Source organism: Cebus imitator, unplaced genomic scaffold (genome assembly GCF_001604975.1).
Source record: "Cebus imitator isolate Cc_AM_T3 unplaced genomic scaffold, Cebus_imitator-1.0 Scaffold546, whole genome shotgun sequence".
NCBI classification, from domain to species: Eukaryota; Metazoa; Chordata; class Mammalia; order Primates; family Cebidae; genus Cebus; species Cebus imitator.
The window spans coordinates 220141-238096 of record NW_016107861.1 but is presented as its reverse complement, the minus strand read 5'-3'; the positions used below and the strand labels follow the sequence as shown (position 1 = coordinate 238096).

The 17956-nt window shown below is 54.5% G+C and overlaps 1 protein-coding gene across 1 annotated transcript; it reads right to left on the bottom strand.

Annotated features, from left to right (window-relative positions):
• Nucleotides 1-4518: 4518 nt before the first annotated feature.
• On the bottom strand, nucleotides 4519-17880 carry KCNK17 (potassium two pore domain channel subfamily K member 17). Its single transcript, XM_017515292.2, has 5 exons — nucleotides 17360-17880; nucleotides 14345-14459; nucleotides 9631-9791; nucleotides 9137-9311; nucleotides 4519-5265 (listed from the first exon to the last, which is right to left on the bottom strand). Exons 1-5 carry the CDS (start codon nucleotides 17600-17602, stop codon nucleotides 4955-4957), a joined length of 1005 nt encoding a protein of 334 aa, XP_017370781.1. The 5' UTR covers nucleotides 17603-17880; the 3' UTR covers nucleotides 4519-4954.
• Between the last annotated feature and the right edge of the window lie 76 nt (nucleotides 17881-17956).

Here is a 17956-nt window from a genome sequence, read left to right as displayed (position 1 = left end):
CTTTCCAAGGGCCCATGGAAGAGCCAATAATGAAGAAACTATGTGTAGAGTGCGGGCAGGTCCATGTGCATGAGACGGTACGGCTCCCAGCCATCAGCAACAGTGTGGAGTCATTACTACCCTGGGGCTGAGGGCAAGGGTGATGCTATCACTTCATCCAGCTGATGCCACAACGCTGGGAGTGCAGCCACTGCCAAAGCCATGGCCTGCAGAGAGAGGGCTGATAAAACCCTCACTTCTCTCTCCTCTGCCTTCCATCACAACCCCTCCCAGGCATGATCAAACTGCAAGTCAAAGACAGAAGGAGCCTGGTGACACAGTGCATGGCGTTCAGGGGTTTAGAGAAAGTCAGAGAGTGGGTGGAGAGAGGAAGCCAAGACACAGTGACACCTACTGTGTTGTGTTACTGCGTTATGAGCGTGGTGCTGAGGACTCATACCCTCTCCTCTGGCTCCAAGCCCCCAGGCCAATAGCCTGACCCTTAGAGACCCTTAGAGCTGCCCCCTCCAAAACAGAGCCTTGAAAAATGTATTTCTTCCATCCCCACATCATTCGCTGCCCCTCCCAAGTCCATTGGAGACTAAAAGGGAGGCAGGTCCAGGAGGACTTCTTGGAGGAAAAGGTACAGTTGGGCTTCATGAGCTTCCTGATGAAAGAGGGCAGAGGAGGAGGAGCTTGAGACCAAGAGGAGGAAAAAAGGAGGGGCATAAATATTTTTGATCCCTATTAAGTAAAAGGTAGGACATGGATGCTTTCTCTTCTGTTACCGACTCCCCCACCTCCCTTCCTCCATGCTGATCAAAACAATCCTAAGGTTGGAATTAGGATTTTCATTTTATGGATGGGGAGACTGAGGTTCAGAGAGGTTATGTGACCTCTCAGATGTCACACAGCAAGGGATAGAGCCAGCATATAGACATACATCTGCCTGCGTCTAGGAAAGAATATATGAAGGTTTATAAAGATGTGGAATGGTTGGAGTGTGGGCAAAAGCTGAACAGGGTCCTAAACCCACGGGGAAGGAGGGGGAAGAGGGCTCCAACCGTGGCTGTGGGAAAGGGTCTGGAGGGTTTTGCATTCACACTTCTGGAAGATGTGCTGGTGGGGTGTGGGGAGCGGGTCACAGCGTGGGAGGTGCCCAACTCTGGTTGCTCTTCCTGCTGTCAGGCTGTGGGCTGATATGGCATCCTTTAGGTTGAGAGAGGTTTTGTGATTGGAGGGACTGAAAATCTTGAGGAAAGTCCCTTAGGAATGGGCTGAGAAGGACTTGGGGAAGGGTGGGGTTATCTCCTTGGCCCAGAGGGACAATTTTAGCTGGGGATGAGTTTTGGCTGGCAAGGGGCAAAGGAGTGTTAGGGGATGCAGGATCCAGCCCTGCCTCCTGGGGAGTGGGAGACAGCATCAGTGAGGCTGAGGCTGGGACCAGCACTGTGTGTGGTGGCTGGGGGACAGACAGCGGAATGGGAGGCCTGGGGACGGCAGCATGGGTAGAGACCAGCACTGTGGTGGTTTAGGGAGGGTGGAGAACGCAGGTCAGTGGGGCCTGCTTCAGGGCAGTACACTCCAGGCCTAGAGCCCAGGGGTGCTGCTGGATGAAGCAAGGGCTGATGGAACTGGAGATGGGAGTCTCAGCATAGCTGTTGTCCTTGACGTGGGAGTCCTCTGGCTTCCACAGAGTCAAGTCCTTTGTTTGGTCTGGCTCCTGAAGTGAATGGATACTCTTCCCCCAGCCAGGCCTTCAGCCTTGGAGAGGCCACGAGGGACGGGTTCAGGGACTGGGGAATTTTGTGCAGATTTCCTCTTCTCTTTGCCTCCAGATCCTGTGAGTGTGTGTGTATGTGTGTATCTGAGAGAGAGAGAGACAGAGAGACACAGATACAGAGACAAGAGAAAGAGCGAGACTTCCTTCCTTGGATCCAAATGCTTAACACAGGCCCAGGAGGATTGAGATGGGTGGGGCTGGGAACTGCCCTTCTGAAACATGTTAATTATAACAATCCTGTCCAAGGCAGAGGGAGTAGAAGTAGAAAGATTCAGACTCCCTGATGCCAGCCCCCTCTCTTATGGGTGAGGAAACCGAGGCACAGAAAAGGGAGTGGCTGGTTGAGATCACACAGGGGTTAAAGGAAGAGTCTCCCTGCCTCTCAGGCCAGGGGAACTTATCCCTTGCAGAGGGCCAGCGACAACTCCTGTTATGACCCACGGGAACAGGTGGCCACCTTCCTTCTTAACATCCACTGAGGGTCTCCTTTCCCTTTGATAAAATAGCGTTACAAATAACAGTTCTTTTCTTACAAAGTCGATGGGAGGAGTAAATCACTTACTACAAGTAAAGAGCTTAGAGCAGCGCCTGGCACATAAGCATCTAATACATGCTAACAGTTAATAATAATAACAATAATATATAATGACAGTAAGGATAAAAGATGCCGCTGTTTTAAAGGGGACCACCCTGTGATGTTGAGTCTGATCTCGCCTCACTGGTCAGGGAGGGAGGGCAGAGGTGGCCCCGGGGGCCGGAGATCTGCCTGTTCCCGGCATGGTGGGACCCTCAGTGGGCAGTCCCGGGTGCTACATTTGCACACGCGGCACTCACTTCCCAGTCTCCGCCTCGAGGCTCCCTGTGAGTCACGCGTGTCCACTTGCCTTATCCTGGCCAGAAAAGCAATGGTATCAGCCTGGGAGCCCCCCAAGGGCAGGGCCCCATCCTGCGTCACTGCTTGCTCAGCCCGCCTGCCTGGCCGGCCCTAAGAGAGGGTCAGCCAAGGTGCCGCCTGCCTTGTAGCCACCGCCCTGCAGAGCATCTGCTTTCTTCTGTTCTGGTCCACTCGGTCTGGCCAAGAATGATGATGACGGCTGAAACGCACGTGGCGCCTCCCCGGGGCTGGCATACACACTTCTCTGTCCTTGCGGCACACAGTTACTAGAAGGAAGCTGCTCTTATCTTCGTGTTGCAGAGGAAACGAATTGCAGATGCAAGATTTGCCCAGGGTCACAGAGCCGGCAAGCAGTGGCACCGGGATTTCAACACAAGCATCTGGCTCCAAACTCAGCACCCTTAGGGGCCACGCTCTGAGGGCACCCCTTTCTTTCCTCCTCCAGGTCTTGGGTGGCCTGGACGAGGTGGACAGAAGCAACGAGTTCCTTACTACAGCCCGTGCAACAACTTTTCTTGACCTGCCTTCATCATGTTCTCATCTCTCCTATCCCCTCCTTCTTGCTTGTGGCCTCACTGTCCATTCTATTCTATGATTTCTGAACTGAGGTCTGATACTCTGTTTTTGTACCTTTCCCACATCCAGACCTCTCCAGGTGGCTACCACTATGGCTTCTTAACACCCCTGTCCCTACCCTATTCACCTTCGTACCCTCCCCACTCCCCCTCCCACTTCCTGGGAGTAGACTTCAGAGTTCCAGCTACTCTTTTCATTGGCTGTGAAGCAGACAAGGAACTGGCGGAGAAGGAGCCTTCCTCTGGGCACTGCAGCAGCCTAGGTTGGCTCCTTCTGGGGCAAACATCACATGAGGTCTGGGCATGGGAGTGAAGCCTTCGTGGGAGAGTCCATTAGGTCCAGGCATGAGGACAAGGAGGTCCAAGGTAAGATTGAGTCGGGACCACAGTGCCAAACCCAGTACTCTAGCCTGCTCCTTGCTCCCAGGAGGAACAGTTTTGAATTGCCAGGTCCTCTTTCTGGAGTGTGTTAAGTACAAAGCATGCCACTTCGGCAATCTCTTCCTCCCCTCTGTTTTCCTCTGTCTAGCCTGTGGGCCTTAGGAAGTGGGCATGGACCCTGTTGTTTACTCTCTGATGCTGCTCCTGGGTCGGGCCTTGGTCCACACAAGTGGATGGATGGATGGCACAAGTGAGATGGTGTAACAGCCTTTACTCCTTCCTTGGCCAAAAGGCTGACCCTGATCCAGTTCCAAGATGGTCACAGGGAAGGACCACATGGAACTCGCAGGGTCCCTGGGATACCACCCGAAAGATGGGTGGAGGGAATGGAATCACAGGTGCCCACTGAGGCCAACAGCCCAGCTGCCCCAGGTGGCCTCAGGTGGTAGCTGGTACTGCCAGGAGCTCCTGGCTGGGCTTATATGTGTGTATGGTGGGAACCACGGTGCTGCCTTAGTAGCAACCCTCAGTAATGCTCTGCAAACAGAAGTAGCCTTTGCAAACTCTACCCGGCTCTGCAAACCGTTGTTGGAGCCTTCAAATGCAGTGGGCTAGGGTGAGCCACAGAGTAAGGATTCAGCAGCTGGACTGAGACCAGCTGCCTGCTGGCTATACTAGCCCTGAGAGTTATCAGCAAATCTTTACTGAATTTACCTGGTGCCTCTCTGAAGGTATAGGGAGCTGGCGGTCCAGCCTTCAATCCATTCTTGCCACCAGCCCTGGACAAACTCACCCTGGGGAGAGGGTAGCTTCTCTCTGTGTAGGTTGCAGTCTCAGAGGCTGCCTTTGTCTCTGGGTATACTCAGAATTAGATTTGGTTATGAATGACAGAAAAACCCAAATAATGGTGTTTCTAATTAGATGTTTATTTCTCTCTCACATAAAGGAGGTCTGGGGATAGTCTGTCCAGGTTTGTTGGAATGGCTCTGTGGTCATCAGAGATCCAAACTCTTCCTATCTTATTGTGCTACCAACCTCCAGCTTTGCCTCTACTTCATGGTGCAGGATGGCTGCCAGAGCTCCAGCCACCATACCGATATTGCAGCCAGCTAAAGTAAGGAAGTGGGGAAGAAGGGCATGCCTTCCCCCACCTGAAAGTCACATCCATGTCACCCAGGACATGTCTCTGTATATCCTGTTGGGCAGAATTTAATCACATAGCTGCACCTAGCCTCAAGGGTGGATGGAAAATGTAGTCTTTAGTTTGGGAGGATATATGCCAAGGTTAAAATCAGGGGTCTTGCTACTGAGGAGGAATACCAAACAAAGAATAGAGTGTAACTAGCTGTCCTTGCCACGGCCTGCAACCTGAACAGAAGGTTCCAGATGCCATTTGATTTCCATAGGTCCCTCTGGATAGCATCCTTGCTGTGGGGAGGGGGACACTGGCTCCCTCTCTGGGCCCTGTCTCCAGGTTTGGGACTTGAAGTCTTCCTCGGAGCTGTGGTGGTAGCAGGAACACACCCGCCCTGGCATCTCCAGCTGGGAGAGGATGAGTTTGATGATCAAGGCTTGCCATGCCATCCCAAAGAGGATCCACAGGGACACCATGTTCTTGTACCACAGTGGGTATCTCTGGGAGGGGTTCATCCCTGGGGAAGAGGCAATGTCAGAAGATGGAGGCCTGGGAAAGTCAGGACCACATTCCCCAAGCAGACACAGGGATACAGGGTTTGATTCATCTAAGCAAGTTTGAGGGGTTAGTGGGACAGAACATGGAGATTCCTAGATTCATGGTCACCTCCAAAGGATTCCACAAAGCCTCCCTGGATTGGTGCTTGGGTTTGGGAGCTACATTTCCTCTTTGCTTTTCTGAGGGAATCTGTTTATGCTCCATCCTAGCAGTTCTCAAAGTGTGGTCCTTGCGGGAGGCAGCATCAGCATACCTGAGAGCTTGTTGGAAATGCAAATGATGGGGCCCCTACCCCAGACCTACTGGATCAGAAACTTTAGGGGTAAGCCCATCAATCTGCATTTTAACAAGACTCCAGGGGATTCTGATGTCCACCCTATTGTCTGCCGGGCTGCTTGGTTTTCTCATATCTGAAAAAAGGCAGCTTCCTGGAGTCAGGGGATTTGGGGAGAATAAGGGAGCCACTGGAATATGTATTCTGCCTCAGTTCTTCAGTCACCTGTCTGAACCTCCTTTACCTGTGAGATGGGGAATATGACTGTGTCCCTTTGGCTTTTAGGATGAAGTCCAAATCCGCAAGGCCCTCTGCCCGTGTCTGCAGTACACCTCTCCCCTCTGACTGCCTGGCCATTCTGGTCTTCTTCCCGTTTCTCCATCTGTCATTCTTCCTGCCTCTGGGCCTTTGTACTTGTGGCCTCCCAGCTCCAAATGCTCTTCAATTTTCCATTTTTCTTGGCCTGGTTACCTTCCCTCATCCTGCAGACCTCAGTTCAGACATTGCTCCCTACGGACCACGTTGGGTTCTCTGTTAACATATGGCCCATGTGCACCTGCTGGGAAAGTTACTTCATCATCTATAAAATGCAGACAGTAAGAGTCCCCACCTATGAATGTTGGGAGGATCACACGGGATGATACAGCTCAAGGGCTCAGAATGGTGCCTGGTGCATGACAGGTGCCCAAGGCCTGTAGGTGGTTGCTTATTTCATTCACCACCAGATGCCCCCAAAGAAGCTGGTGCTGGGTAAGTAATGGCCAAGGGCAGGGACTGATGGGAGCTGCTGTGCGTCTTAGATGAATCTTGCCAAGGACTTGCTCTATCACTTAATTCCCTCCCTGGAGGCCTGCTTTGTCTCCCTCATCAGAGTGGAATCATTCAAAGAGTAGAGATGTCCGCTTCTATTTCTTTGACATCCTTTTCTGTCTTTGTTCCCTGTGCCATGCCTCTGTCTACTCCTTATCCTGTCTTCCTGGCCCCAAGACAGCCTCTCTCTCCAGGTCCCCCAAGGCTGGGCCCCCTCTCTAGGACCCCCCACATGGGTGTGAGGTTGCTGCCTGGGAGCTGACCTCTGCTGCCTGGCAGCAGCTGGGATTGGATTCGGCTGATTGGGTTATGGGGCCATGATTCCGCTGACGGTCCCAAATGAGATCAGGCAGTGAGCCGGCCCTCTGGCCCTGCCACCCGCCAGCTTGGCTTGCTCCTGGCGACAGAGGGGAGGAGGCGATCTTCTCCCTTTTTATTCCATTTTTGTAAGCTGAAATCATAAGTGGCAGGAGACCTGGCAGCTGGCAAGGCGCTCAACTAAGCTGCAAATGCAATTGGGAGGCATGAGGGCTCTGGGAGCCGGGGAGGAGCAGCCGGCTGGGACCTGGGGGCGGCTCTGGCCACAGCCTTCAGGCAGAGGAGTGGCTGTGAAGACAGCCCCTGTTGTGGCTGCTGATGCAGGGATGTTGAACACCCAGTAGCCAAGTGGTGGACCTCAGTACCCCCATCCAAGAAAGGGCTTGTCCCTGTTGCTGGAGGACAAGGACAGCTGAGAGATTTGAGGAATAGGCACGGAAGACTCCGAAGTATAGGTGGTGTGACAGGCCCAGGCTTGGGAGTTTGTCCTAGACTGGCCCTGATTCACTTGCTCTGTGACCTTAGGCAACTCCCTTCCCTCCCGCAGGCCTCTGTGTTTCCTTCTGTATAAGGAAGATCCCTTGCAGGGGAAGCAGTTGGGGCTTGCATTGTGGTGACCTGCTACGAGGCACTGCCATGGTTGCAGAGGGGCCCAGGAGGTAGGAAATCTCCAGAGATGTGGTGAAACAGGGGCAGCTCTGCCAACTACAGTGGCCGCTGGGCAGGAGTGGTCTTGCCTATCTGTGCCCCATTTGGACCGGGTCTCCTCAGTCAGGTTGTATTGGTAGGAGAGAGGGGGTTATAGATTTTGGACTTTATCCTAAAACTATAGGAAAACAATGAAGATCTTCAGAGGAATTGGGCAGGTGACATCACAGCCTTTGTAATTTTTAAAGGTCATAAGGGCCAACAGGGGTCAAGGAGAGAGGTTGCACAACTGCGTGGGTGCCGTCCTTACTATGCTCTGTGTGAGTAGCAAAACCGTAGGATTGTGCAGTGCTCAACCTGTGCAGCTGTATGCAACAATCCTGCCTGAACCAGGGAAATGGCAGTGGAAATAGAGAAGAAATGACAGATCTAAGAATCATACTCTGAGCTGCGAGGGTGCAGGTATGGCTCTTGGAGCCTCTGGGCTCAGTTCTCCTCAGACACATCTCTCTACTCTGAGGGTAAAGGTGGGAACATGACCCAGTTGTAAGAAATCTTCCCAAGAATTTCCTTCCAGAGCAACAGACTTCCTAGGTTGAGGAAGATCAAGAAGGGGGCAGCGTGAGGCCCCAACATGAGACCCCTCTTCCTGGGGACATTGCAAACAGAGGCTAGAAGGCGCTGAGGGGCTCTAGGGATCACCTCATTTTACAGGCAGGAACACTGAGGCCCAGAGAGGAGACATTTTAGGTGGTCTGGAAAGCGTATGAATTTTGGAGTCAAATAGATGAGGATTCACATCTTGCTAGCTGTGCAATTTCGGGCACATGGCTCAGCCTCTCTGAGCTTCAGCTTCCTCCTCGGGAAAGTGGGGGTGACAGTTGTTGGCCTAGGTTGCCTGAGGAGTGAGCTGATTGTGACATTGGTAAAACTTCATTCTTCCAGGCTTGGTTCTGTCGTGAACGAGTGAAGAAGGGCAAGGCCTCCTCCCCAGAGCCGGGGATCAGAGGGAAGGCACAAAGCCCCTCCAGGCTGGCGCAGTGGTGGTGCCACTGGCACCTTCGGGGACGGGGAGGGGCAGTGATGAGGCAGAGCTGGGGCGCAGCCACTCCACCACTGCACAGAATGTCCCTCTACTGCCACCTGCTGGGCATTGGCCTCAGCCTGCTTCTGCAAGGCTGGTGGCTTCTGGGGCCTGTGTCTTGTCTAGGTGGGGCAGTGCCATTGATTAAACCCGCCCTAGGTCCAATGACCATAAGGCCCTTTCTTGCTGGCACTCAGAATCTGCCTGCCAAGTGTTCGCCCACAGGGCTCTGGGGAGGCCGGGGTTCCAGGAGTCTCCCTGACTCTATTGCCAGATCCCCGGGGACTGTGCCCTCCAGCCCAGGAGCAGAGGGACCGATTGGCGCTCCATGGGAACAGAGCAAAGTGGAGAAGGGAGACCGAAGTGCGGAACGGAATGGAGCGAAGTGGGGAAGGGGCAAGGACGGAATGGACTGGGGAGGGAGGTGGGGACTCCCAACGCGTGGAGAGCTCTAAGCACAACAGGTGGGCTCGTGGACATGCGAGGACCTCTCAGTGCTGGTCAAGGTGGGTAGGAGTGACCTCAGCCCCGTCACACAACAAAGGTGGGTAGGACAGTGTCTCCAGACTTTGAGCCTAAAAACCCCCACATGGCACGCACACAGCAGGTGCCCCAGCTGCGGGAACAGATGAGTGAGAGGTGCAGGCAGCCAAATCTCCCCCAACCCGACCACCCGAATGCCTGCTGGGATCTCACCAATCACATAGTCGCCGAAGCCCACAGTGCTGAGGGTGATGAAGGAGAAGTAGAATCCCTCCATGTAGCTCCAGCCCTCCATGTGGGAGAAGAGCAGCGGCGGCAGCAGCAGGAAGAGCAGGAGGCCCGAGAGGAGGGCGCCAGAGCCTGCCAGCCACTGTGCCTTGCCCGGGTCCTGTAGGTGCAACAGCGTCCCCAGGCCTCCTGTGGCCTTCACCTCGTGCTTGGGAGCTGAGAGGGCTCTTCACTTGGTCTGCGTTCTCCAGGTTCCCTGCCTGGCGCCTGTACCCCATGTCCTTCCTGTCTGCCCAGTCCCACCCCGTCTCTACCACTAACGCCCTTTTTCACTGAGGATCCTATTCTGGGCAGTGACCCCCGATCTCATCACATCCCCACCAGTAAACCCTGTTCCCACCTCTTGTCACTAGTGACCCCAATTCCCACCGCAGCCCCTCATTCTAGAAGTGACCCATCCCCCTGTCCAGCAGCCTCACCTTCCAGGTGACCCCCAGCCTGCTGGCACAGCGGTCTACTCCTTGCTGCATGAGATGCCCCAGTCGGTTGAGCACCACGAGGTTAAGAGGGATCCCCACGAGGGCAAAGAAGATGCAGAAGAGGCGGGCGGCCATTGTGTTGGGGCTCAGGTTGCCATAGCCTGAGGCGAGAGGGCCACTCAGGGGATCTTTCCAGCCCAGCCCTGTCCACTTGCCACCACAGCCCCACTCCTGGGCCCAACCCCCAGGGCCCTCATTCTAACCCACTGCAGATGTGAGCAGCTGACACTTACCAAGGCCCTCCTTTTCCATGCTGGGCTCTGCACAGGGTGCCCTGTATATTCATTCCCTTAGTTCACCCTCGAAACCATCCTTCCAAATCAGAATTATGTGCCATATTCTACAGTCTGGAGAAGCTCTAGGAGGCTAAGCTGCACACATGAGCTGAAATCCATCAAGTGTGAGTCTCCTCTTCCTCTCTTCATGTCCTGTCTCTGGATGGGCAGAGGGATGCTGGAGGGGGCAGAGCCTCCAGCTGCTGCACTCCCAGGATCTACTGCACCATTCAGGCTAGGCCGTGTTGTCTCCACGCCACTCCCAGCCATGCCTGGACACAGTGGGGCATCCCTGTCCAGTGCAGCACTTCTTTTGCAGGAACCTTTTGCTCGGGGATCCCCATGGCCTGTCCCAGACTTTCTCACAGCTGCACTGCAGTGAGCAGCTCTTCCCATTCCAGTCTCCTTCCTTCCCTCTTTCCTTTCACAGGTATCAGGCCTGCTTGCAGTCTGAGGCTTTTGCCGTTAATTCCTGCTCCTTCTCTTTTATCCTTCAAAGGCTCCCCTCAATATATCTCTTGTGCATCTAATTCTGTCTTGATATCTGATTCCTGGAGGACCCAAACTAGCACAATGGGCTCCCTCATAAGTCTCAGTGGGACGGAAGGACAGATGGTGAGTCATCAGCTGCCTAGGGGAGGTAGAAGTTGGGGGTCTCTGATCATGAAGATAGGGAAGGGGGAAGCTAGGGAAAAAAGAGATGTTTAAAAAAGACTCTATCCCCTTGGACATTCTTTGCTCCTCCAGCCCTGCTTCCACCCTTCTTGATCACCACCACTGTCTCATCTTACTAAAATGCAAACCTGATTAGGTCATCATCTAATGACAGCGGATGTCAATGAACCTGCCCATTGAACACTGGGTAGCCATGGCCCCATCCAAGCCACCTCTCACTTCAGCATGTCTCCTGGCTGCCACCTTTTACCTTGCTGGGATCTCTGGGCATCCTGCAAGGACCCTACAAATCCATCTATGATTGGGCTCATCTGTACTCTCTCCAAATGCCGCTCCTGTTTCCAACCCTCTCCACCTACCTGGACCTCCTTATTGCCCTCCAAACACACAAGTCACACTCCCACCTCAGGGCCTTTGCACTCGCTGGCAGAGGGTTCTGTCCTCAGATAGCTGCGATTTGCTCCATCATTTGACTCATGTCTCTGCTTCAATGTTACAGTATCAGCGAGTCCTTGAATGGCCACCCCACCTACAATAGGTGCCCCCATCATTATGAGACCGCTTTAACTAGCTTTACTTTTCTCTAAGCACACCCCATTACCTGATTATTGTCCATGCATGTGTTTATTGTATGTCTCCTCACACTAGAATGTCAACTCCCCAGGGGCAAGGACTTGCTAATTTTGGTTACCATTGCATCCTCAGCAGCAGTGTCTGGCCCATACTAGGTACTCAATTTACTTATCTATTTATATTTATTTACTTAGTTATTTTTTTTGAGACAGAGTCTTGCTCTATTGCCCAGGCTGGAGTGCAGTGGCATGATCTTAGCTCACTGCAACCTCCGCCTCCTGGGCTCAAGCGATTCTCATGCCTCAGCCTCACAAGTAGCTGGGACTACAGGCACCCGCTACTGCTTCTGGCTAATTTTTGTATTTTTAGTAGAGACAGGGTTTCACCGTGTTGTCCCGGCTGGTCTCGAACTCCTGGCCTCATGTGATCCACCTGCCTCGGCCTGCCAAAGTGCTGGAATTACAGGCATGAGCCACCGTGCCTGGCCTTCAATTTATTTGTTGAACAAATGGATGAATAAATGAGAGAACCCATGAGCAAGCCAGGAATGGAGTTCATAGATGAGTGACTTCTGGGCTCAGGCCTGTCCTACTTGCCTGGAAGCATTTGTGTTAGGGCTTGGAAAGTACCGCCCTTAAAGGGTGCTGGCCCCAGGGTAATGGGGTTGCTGAGGAGGCTGCCCTCTGCTGTGCCTCTCAGAATACCTCCTCTTCCCTTGTGGCATTCCAGATGAACCTCATCTCCCACCTGCCTTTCCCTCTCTCTCTGAATTCCCCCATCTGTATGTGAATGCACGTGAGGTCCGAGTCACAGAACAGAACTCTCGCTCCTCCCCTCCTGTTCACTTCGCAATGGCTAGACAACTCTGCTGCTCACTAGCCGTGTGACCTGGGGGAGATTGTGCAACATCTCTGTGCCACGGTGTCCCTATCTGTGACAAGAAAATAGGCTGGGCCCGGTGGCTCACGCCTGTAATCCCAACACTTTGGAAGGCTGAGGCGGGTGAATTACTTGAGGTCAGGAGTTTGAGGCCAGCCTGGCCAACATAATAAAATCCTGTCTCTACTAAAAGTACAAAAATTAGCTGGGCGTGGTGGTGGGCGCCTGTAATCCCAGCCACTGGGGAGTCTGAGGCAGGAGAATCTCTTAAACCTGGGAGGTGGAGGTTGCAGTGAGCTGAGATTATGCCACTGTACTCCAGCCTGGGAGACAGAGAGAGACTCTGCTACAAAAAAAATAACGTAAAATAAATAAAGTAAGAAAATAGTAAGACCTATCCTGGGGAGTTGCCATATGACAAATTAAAATCTTAAACGGCAAAGTGCCCAGCACAGTGCCTAGTACAAAAGACCTCAGGTGTTTCCTCAGTGTACTGTGTGGCAGGAATGGGAAAGGGCCCTCCTCTCTCTGCCCTCGTCACTCTCACAGCTGGCTGAAACTGAGTGGTAGGAAAGGACAGAGGCATAATCCAGGCTAGGAGTGGTAGAGCTGGGAAGAGAGGAGGCAAAACCCTGAATTTGGTGGGCCAAAGCCACAGGCCTGGGGAAGAGGGTGGGAATGTGGGGTTTGCAGACTAAAGGACCCTCAGATCTGGGAAGCCTGGCCAATGGTGACTGTGCTTTAAGGTCTGCCACCCTGGAACTCAGTACACGCTGGGTGAAAGCATATTTAATGGGACTCCTTAACATGGCAGTATTTATTGAGCACCTGCTGTATGCCGGGCCTTGGAATAGACCCTTGTAATAGACCCTGGGGATGTAAACGATGAATCAGCCCATCCTGCCAGTCCTTCAGGGGCTCAAGGCCCATGGAATCTGAGGTGCCTCCCAAGCATGCCTGTCTCAGGGATTGCCCAAGCTTCCGTGTAGCCCTGAGGTCTGCCTCCAAGAAGTACTGGACAATTTAAAACTAGATGGAGAATCCTCTGGATGTTCTTGCCTTACCCCACCCTGCAGGGAGGCTGGGATACTGGTGTCCTGGAGAGAGGATCCTGGCTGGCCGGGAGCTGGGAGGCCATAGCCCAAGTCACGGGTGATATCAGCCTGCCACCTGGTGGCATGTTCTGTGTCATGCAGGGGCTAGGGCAGAAGGATCTGGGTGGCCCAACGTGCATAATTTCCCGGGTTTCAGAGCTTCAGGGATCTAGCCTGCTCTTCTCCTTCTCTGCACAACAGCCCCTCCGCACCCTCTTCAAACAAACTCTACCTCAGCTCTTCTGCAGGGCAGGGTTAGCCCAGGTGTCCCTGTGTGTGGGGAGCATGACGATGGGAGTGCAAGCTGAAGAGAGGCCTGTGGGAATGGGGTCTGGAGACAGGGAGATAGAGAGAATGGCCATCTCCCCCAGGGCCGAGAAACAGGGAGATCTAAAGCTCTTTCACTGGATTTCTTTTTCTTTTTTTTTTTGAGAAGGAGTTTCACTCTTGTTGCCCAGGCTAGAGTGCAATGGTGTGGTCTTGGTTCACCACAGTCTCCGCCTCCCAGGTTCAAGCGATTCTCCTGCCTCAGCCTCCCGACTAGTGGGATCACAGGCATGCGCCACCACACCTGGCTAATTTTGTATTTTTAGTAGAGACAGGGTTTCTCCGTGTTGGTCAAGCTGGTCTCGAACCCCCAACCTCAGGTGATCCGCCCACCTCAGCCTCCAAAAGTGCTGGGATTACAGGCTTGAGCCACAGCACCCTGCCCTTTCTTTGGATTTCTACTCCTTCTTCCTTCCTAATATCCCCCCGGCCCCGCCACTTCTCCTGACCACGACCCCCAGGGCTCAATGTTGGGTGGGCTCCGCTGAGGAGGCTGGGACCCTTGCAGTGCCCAGAGACATGTTTCTCACTGTACTGGGAGACCTCTATTTCCTGAAAGGCCATGTGGGGCAGAAATCCCCTAGAGCAGTGTTTGTCGAACTCCAGCAGTGCATATGAATCCCCTGGGGACCTGGATGAGATGCAGAGGCTGAGTCAGCAGGTCTGCAGTGAAGCCCCAGCCTGCTCCCAGGTGATGTACATGCCACAGAGCTGGACTGCACTTGGAGTCATGAGGCTCTAGGTAACCCCTCCAAAAGGCAACCAGCCTGCTGCCTCTCAGAGAGCTGCCTCCTTCCCCACCCCATTCCCCCAACCCCATCCCGCCCTTACCAATGGTGGTAACGGTAGACACAGAAAAGAAGAAGGAACCCACGAACTCCCAGCGCCCCATGCTGGTGGTGTTGCTGAGGAGGCTGGCACCATTTTTGTATGCTTGGATGATGTCCTGGGGAAGAGGCTGCAGTGATCACCAGGCTCTGTGGGGTGATGGATTTCCTACACCCCATAACACACACACACACACACACACACACACACACACACACAGCCCTCACAATTACTCTTCAATCCCAGCCCACCAGGGTAAGGAGACTCTACTCCTCTAACTAAGGGCTTGCCAGGTACCATCAGCTACCATGGGGACAGCTTCTTTCCCACGCTTTGCCCAGGGCCTAGGTCAGGATGGAGTCCCAGGAAACCAACCACTCATTTTCTCCCCTGCTTACTCCCATTTCTGCAACAAACACTAGGTCAGGCATGATTCATGGTGCTTTAGGGGACATGACCACAAGAGACATGACCGCAGCCCTCAGGTAAACCTAATTAACTCTAATATGATGGAGTCAATGCCACTTTGGGCATAAAGGAGGCAGTGCAGCTGCACAATCCTGGGCACATTGCTCAACTTCTCTCTGTGTCTCAATTTCCTTACCTGTAGAATGGTAATACAAACAGTACCTACTTTATAGACTTGCGAGGGTTAACTAAGGTATTATGTGTAGACTTAGAACAGTACCTGGCACATGGTGATAGCAGTTGCTACCATCATCATTACTAGGCATATAATGTTGTAGGACTCTGGGGAAGAAGGGTGTTTGTTCTCATTTGGGTAGGAGCAGAGGACTCACAGAGAAGGTGGTGTTTTAGCTGGGCCTTTCTTTAGGGTCAGGTAGAACTGCTTCTGGTGGAAGGACATTTAGGTAGATGGGACAGCAGTGCAGAGGCTGGGAGGTGAGACTGCCTGACGTAGATTAGGGAGACTGGTGAGAAGTGATTGAGGCCAAGCTGTGCTTGGCTCTGCCATGCCAGGCATGAAGTGGCAGGTCTCATCCAAGGTCACTGAACAAAGGGGAGGTAGGATCTGGTCTGTGTGCTCTGTGACAGCTGGCAGTACAGAAGGGGTTGACCAGAGGGGAGAGACTCCTGCAGAGGTGAGTGATAGGCCCTGGCCTGCCTCCTGGCATGGAGTGGTCTAGGAAGAACAGAGAGGAGATATTCAGAAGCTCAGGCCTCTGGGCCTATTTAGTATGGGCAGTAAAGGAGATGTTGCAGAGGATTGTGAGGGCGTGTGGACATGGGGCAGACAATCGAGATTTAGGACAGGTGGAGGAGCAGGGCTGGGAGGAGGAGGACCACTTGCTCTTGGCCTTGAGGAATCTGATAAGTTGCATGTACATATCTAGTGCTCAGAAAGAATATCTGGGCTGGATACCACATCCTTATTCCTGGAGATGGCTGAAGTCACAGGAGGGCTGAGGAAGGGGGTGAGACAGGGATGGAGGGAGTTGGAGGAAAAGCCCAAAGAGATTACAGCCTGGCTGGGAAGCACCCACATTCACAGGTCCCCACTGAAGCAGTACTCGTGGTGGTAAATAGCTCCAGCTTGGCTATGTAGCCATGCATTTGTATTGAACCTCTCTGAGCCTCAGTTTCTTCACCTCTGAAACAGGATGATAAAAACGGTACCCACCTGTGAGAGTGGTGAGAATGAAACGCGTGAATACAGGTAAAGCACTAGGAACAGTGCCTGGCACACAGTAAGCGCCACAGAGGCATTTACTGTTATTACCATCACCGTCAGTCATCTCCCTGGGCCCAGGCTGCTTGTAACTGAAGTTCACCACCTTTGCAAGGGCAATGGCAGGCAGCTTCGGCACCAGGGCCCAGCAGTTGGGCTGTATTTGCAGAAGTCTGCAGGTGGGGAGCTGGAGGAAGCACTTTAGGTCCTTAGCAGAGATAGGCCTGGCCCTGCCTAGCTCCCGACCTCACCGAATCCGCCTAGTCCGAGGGTTCAGAACACCACTTCCGCTCCATGCTGGGTCCTTTCCCACCCTGGCACGGTTCCCTGCCACCTTCCGGGAATGGCTTTGGGCTGGAGACTGGGTGGAGGAGCCACCGGGACTGCAAGGCGGGGATTCTGGGCTGGCGCGCAGGTGTCTGGACTCTGGGCTCTTGGACGGGGTGGAAAACCAAGCCAGGGCCCGAGACATCAATGCCTCCGCCGAATTGAGCAGCTGCCAGCCTGGCGTCGCTGCAGTCGGAAGATGCGCCACCCCTAGAACCCTCCCCAGCCTCCTCCGCCTCGCTGAGTCCCACCCTCGAGGAGCCTCTGCTCAGTCACCTCTGCATCCTCCTCCAAACCCCGCCTTCAGCCCTTGCGGGCAACCGCGCGGTGGCGGCGGCGGCGGCGCGCCAAGCCCTCGGAGTCAGGCGGGTTCAGCCAGCGAGCCGCCCTGCGTCCGCCCTCGTCTCGAACCTCAAGCCCCCTCTCTGAGTTGCTGGTGGCCCCGGCCAGCACGCCTCGGGCCCATTCCACCCACCATCCCGGAGAAGCGCGCCGTCCCCCAGGGTCCTGAGGCCGCGGCCGAGATCCTGCGCATCCTTAGACTCACCGCCCCTGCCGTACCAGCCCCCAATTAGCAAATGTGCGCCTAGGTTCTCCCTCTGGAAGCGGCCAGGTGTGGCCTTTAGTCCTTCGCCCAGCAAGCCCAAGGCGACCTTTCCCGGGACAGGCCGGGCGGGGCTGGGGGCGCGCGCTCCCTGCCTTCCTCGTCCTCGCCCCTAAATTTGGATCTGCCTCCCAGCAGGGCCAACACTCCTTCTCACCCCCAAGGAGGACTCAGCCCGGCTTTTCGCAGTCCTCTCGCTAGAGGGGGGCTCTTTTCCTCCGAGGTCCCCCAACCCTCTGGTCCCAGCGCAGAAACGCCCATCCCCGTTGTGCTCGCGTCTAGGTTCCCGACGTTTCCCTGACCAGAGCCTGAGCAGGCCCCCGCGCCCTCGGCCTGTGCACCCTGCGGCCCCCTACCCCATCCCTCCGCGCCCGGGCCGACCCTGCTTGTCCCTGACCCGGATCAGCGAGTCCAGCGCTGGGCGGTCCAGACACGTGAAGTTCTCCAACAGAGCCCACTTGTCGCGCTGGAAACTGCGGCTGGAGTCCTGCGCCGCGCGGCCCTCCAGCGTCCAGAACACGCTGGTACCCAGCGCCAGGTAAGCCAGGTAGGCGAGCAGCAGGAGCACGGTGCTGGACATCACGCAGCCGCAGCCCTGGGCCCTGCCCTTGGGAGCCGTCCGGGCTCGCTGTCGGTACATAGTGGGAGAGGCGGGGAGCTGGAGCCTGGAGCGGTGGACAAGGACCCGGGGAAGGAAAGGGCCAGGAGCCCAGCTCGTATCTCCTCTCGCAAACGCCTGCGGGTGCCTGGGGAGGAGGAGTGCTGGGGAATGGGACAGCCTGGCCCCACCCAGCCTTGGGATCCAATCCCAGGGACAAAAAGAGGCTCTGAACTGTGGACATCTGGCCCCGCCTCAAATGTGTGCGCAGTGCCCACCTACTAGGTTTAGGCCAGGAAGAAGGAGAAAGCTGCTGGGTGACCGCAGGCGTTGACGGAAGTAGCCTGGAGCCCCTAACATTTCCTGAAATGAACCGGGGGAGGGACTCCTGGAAAC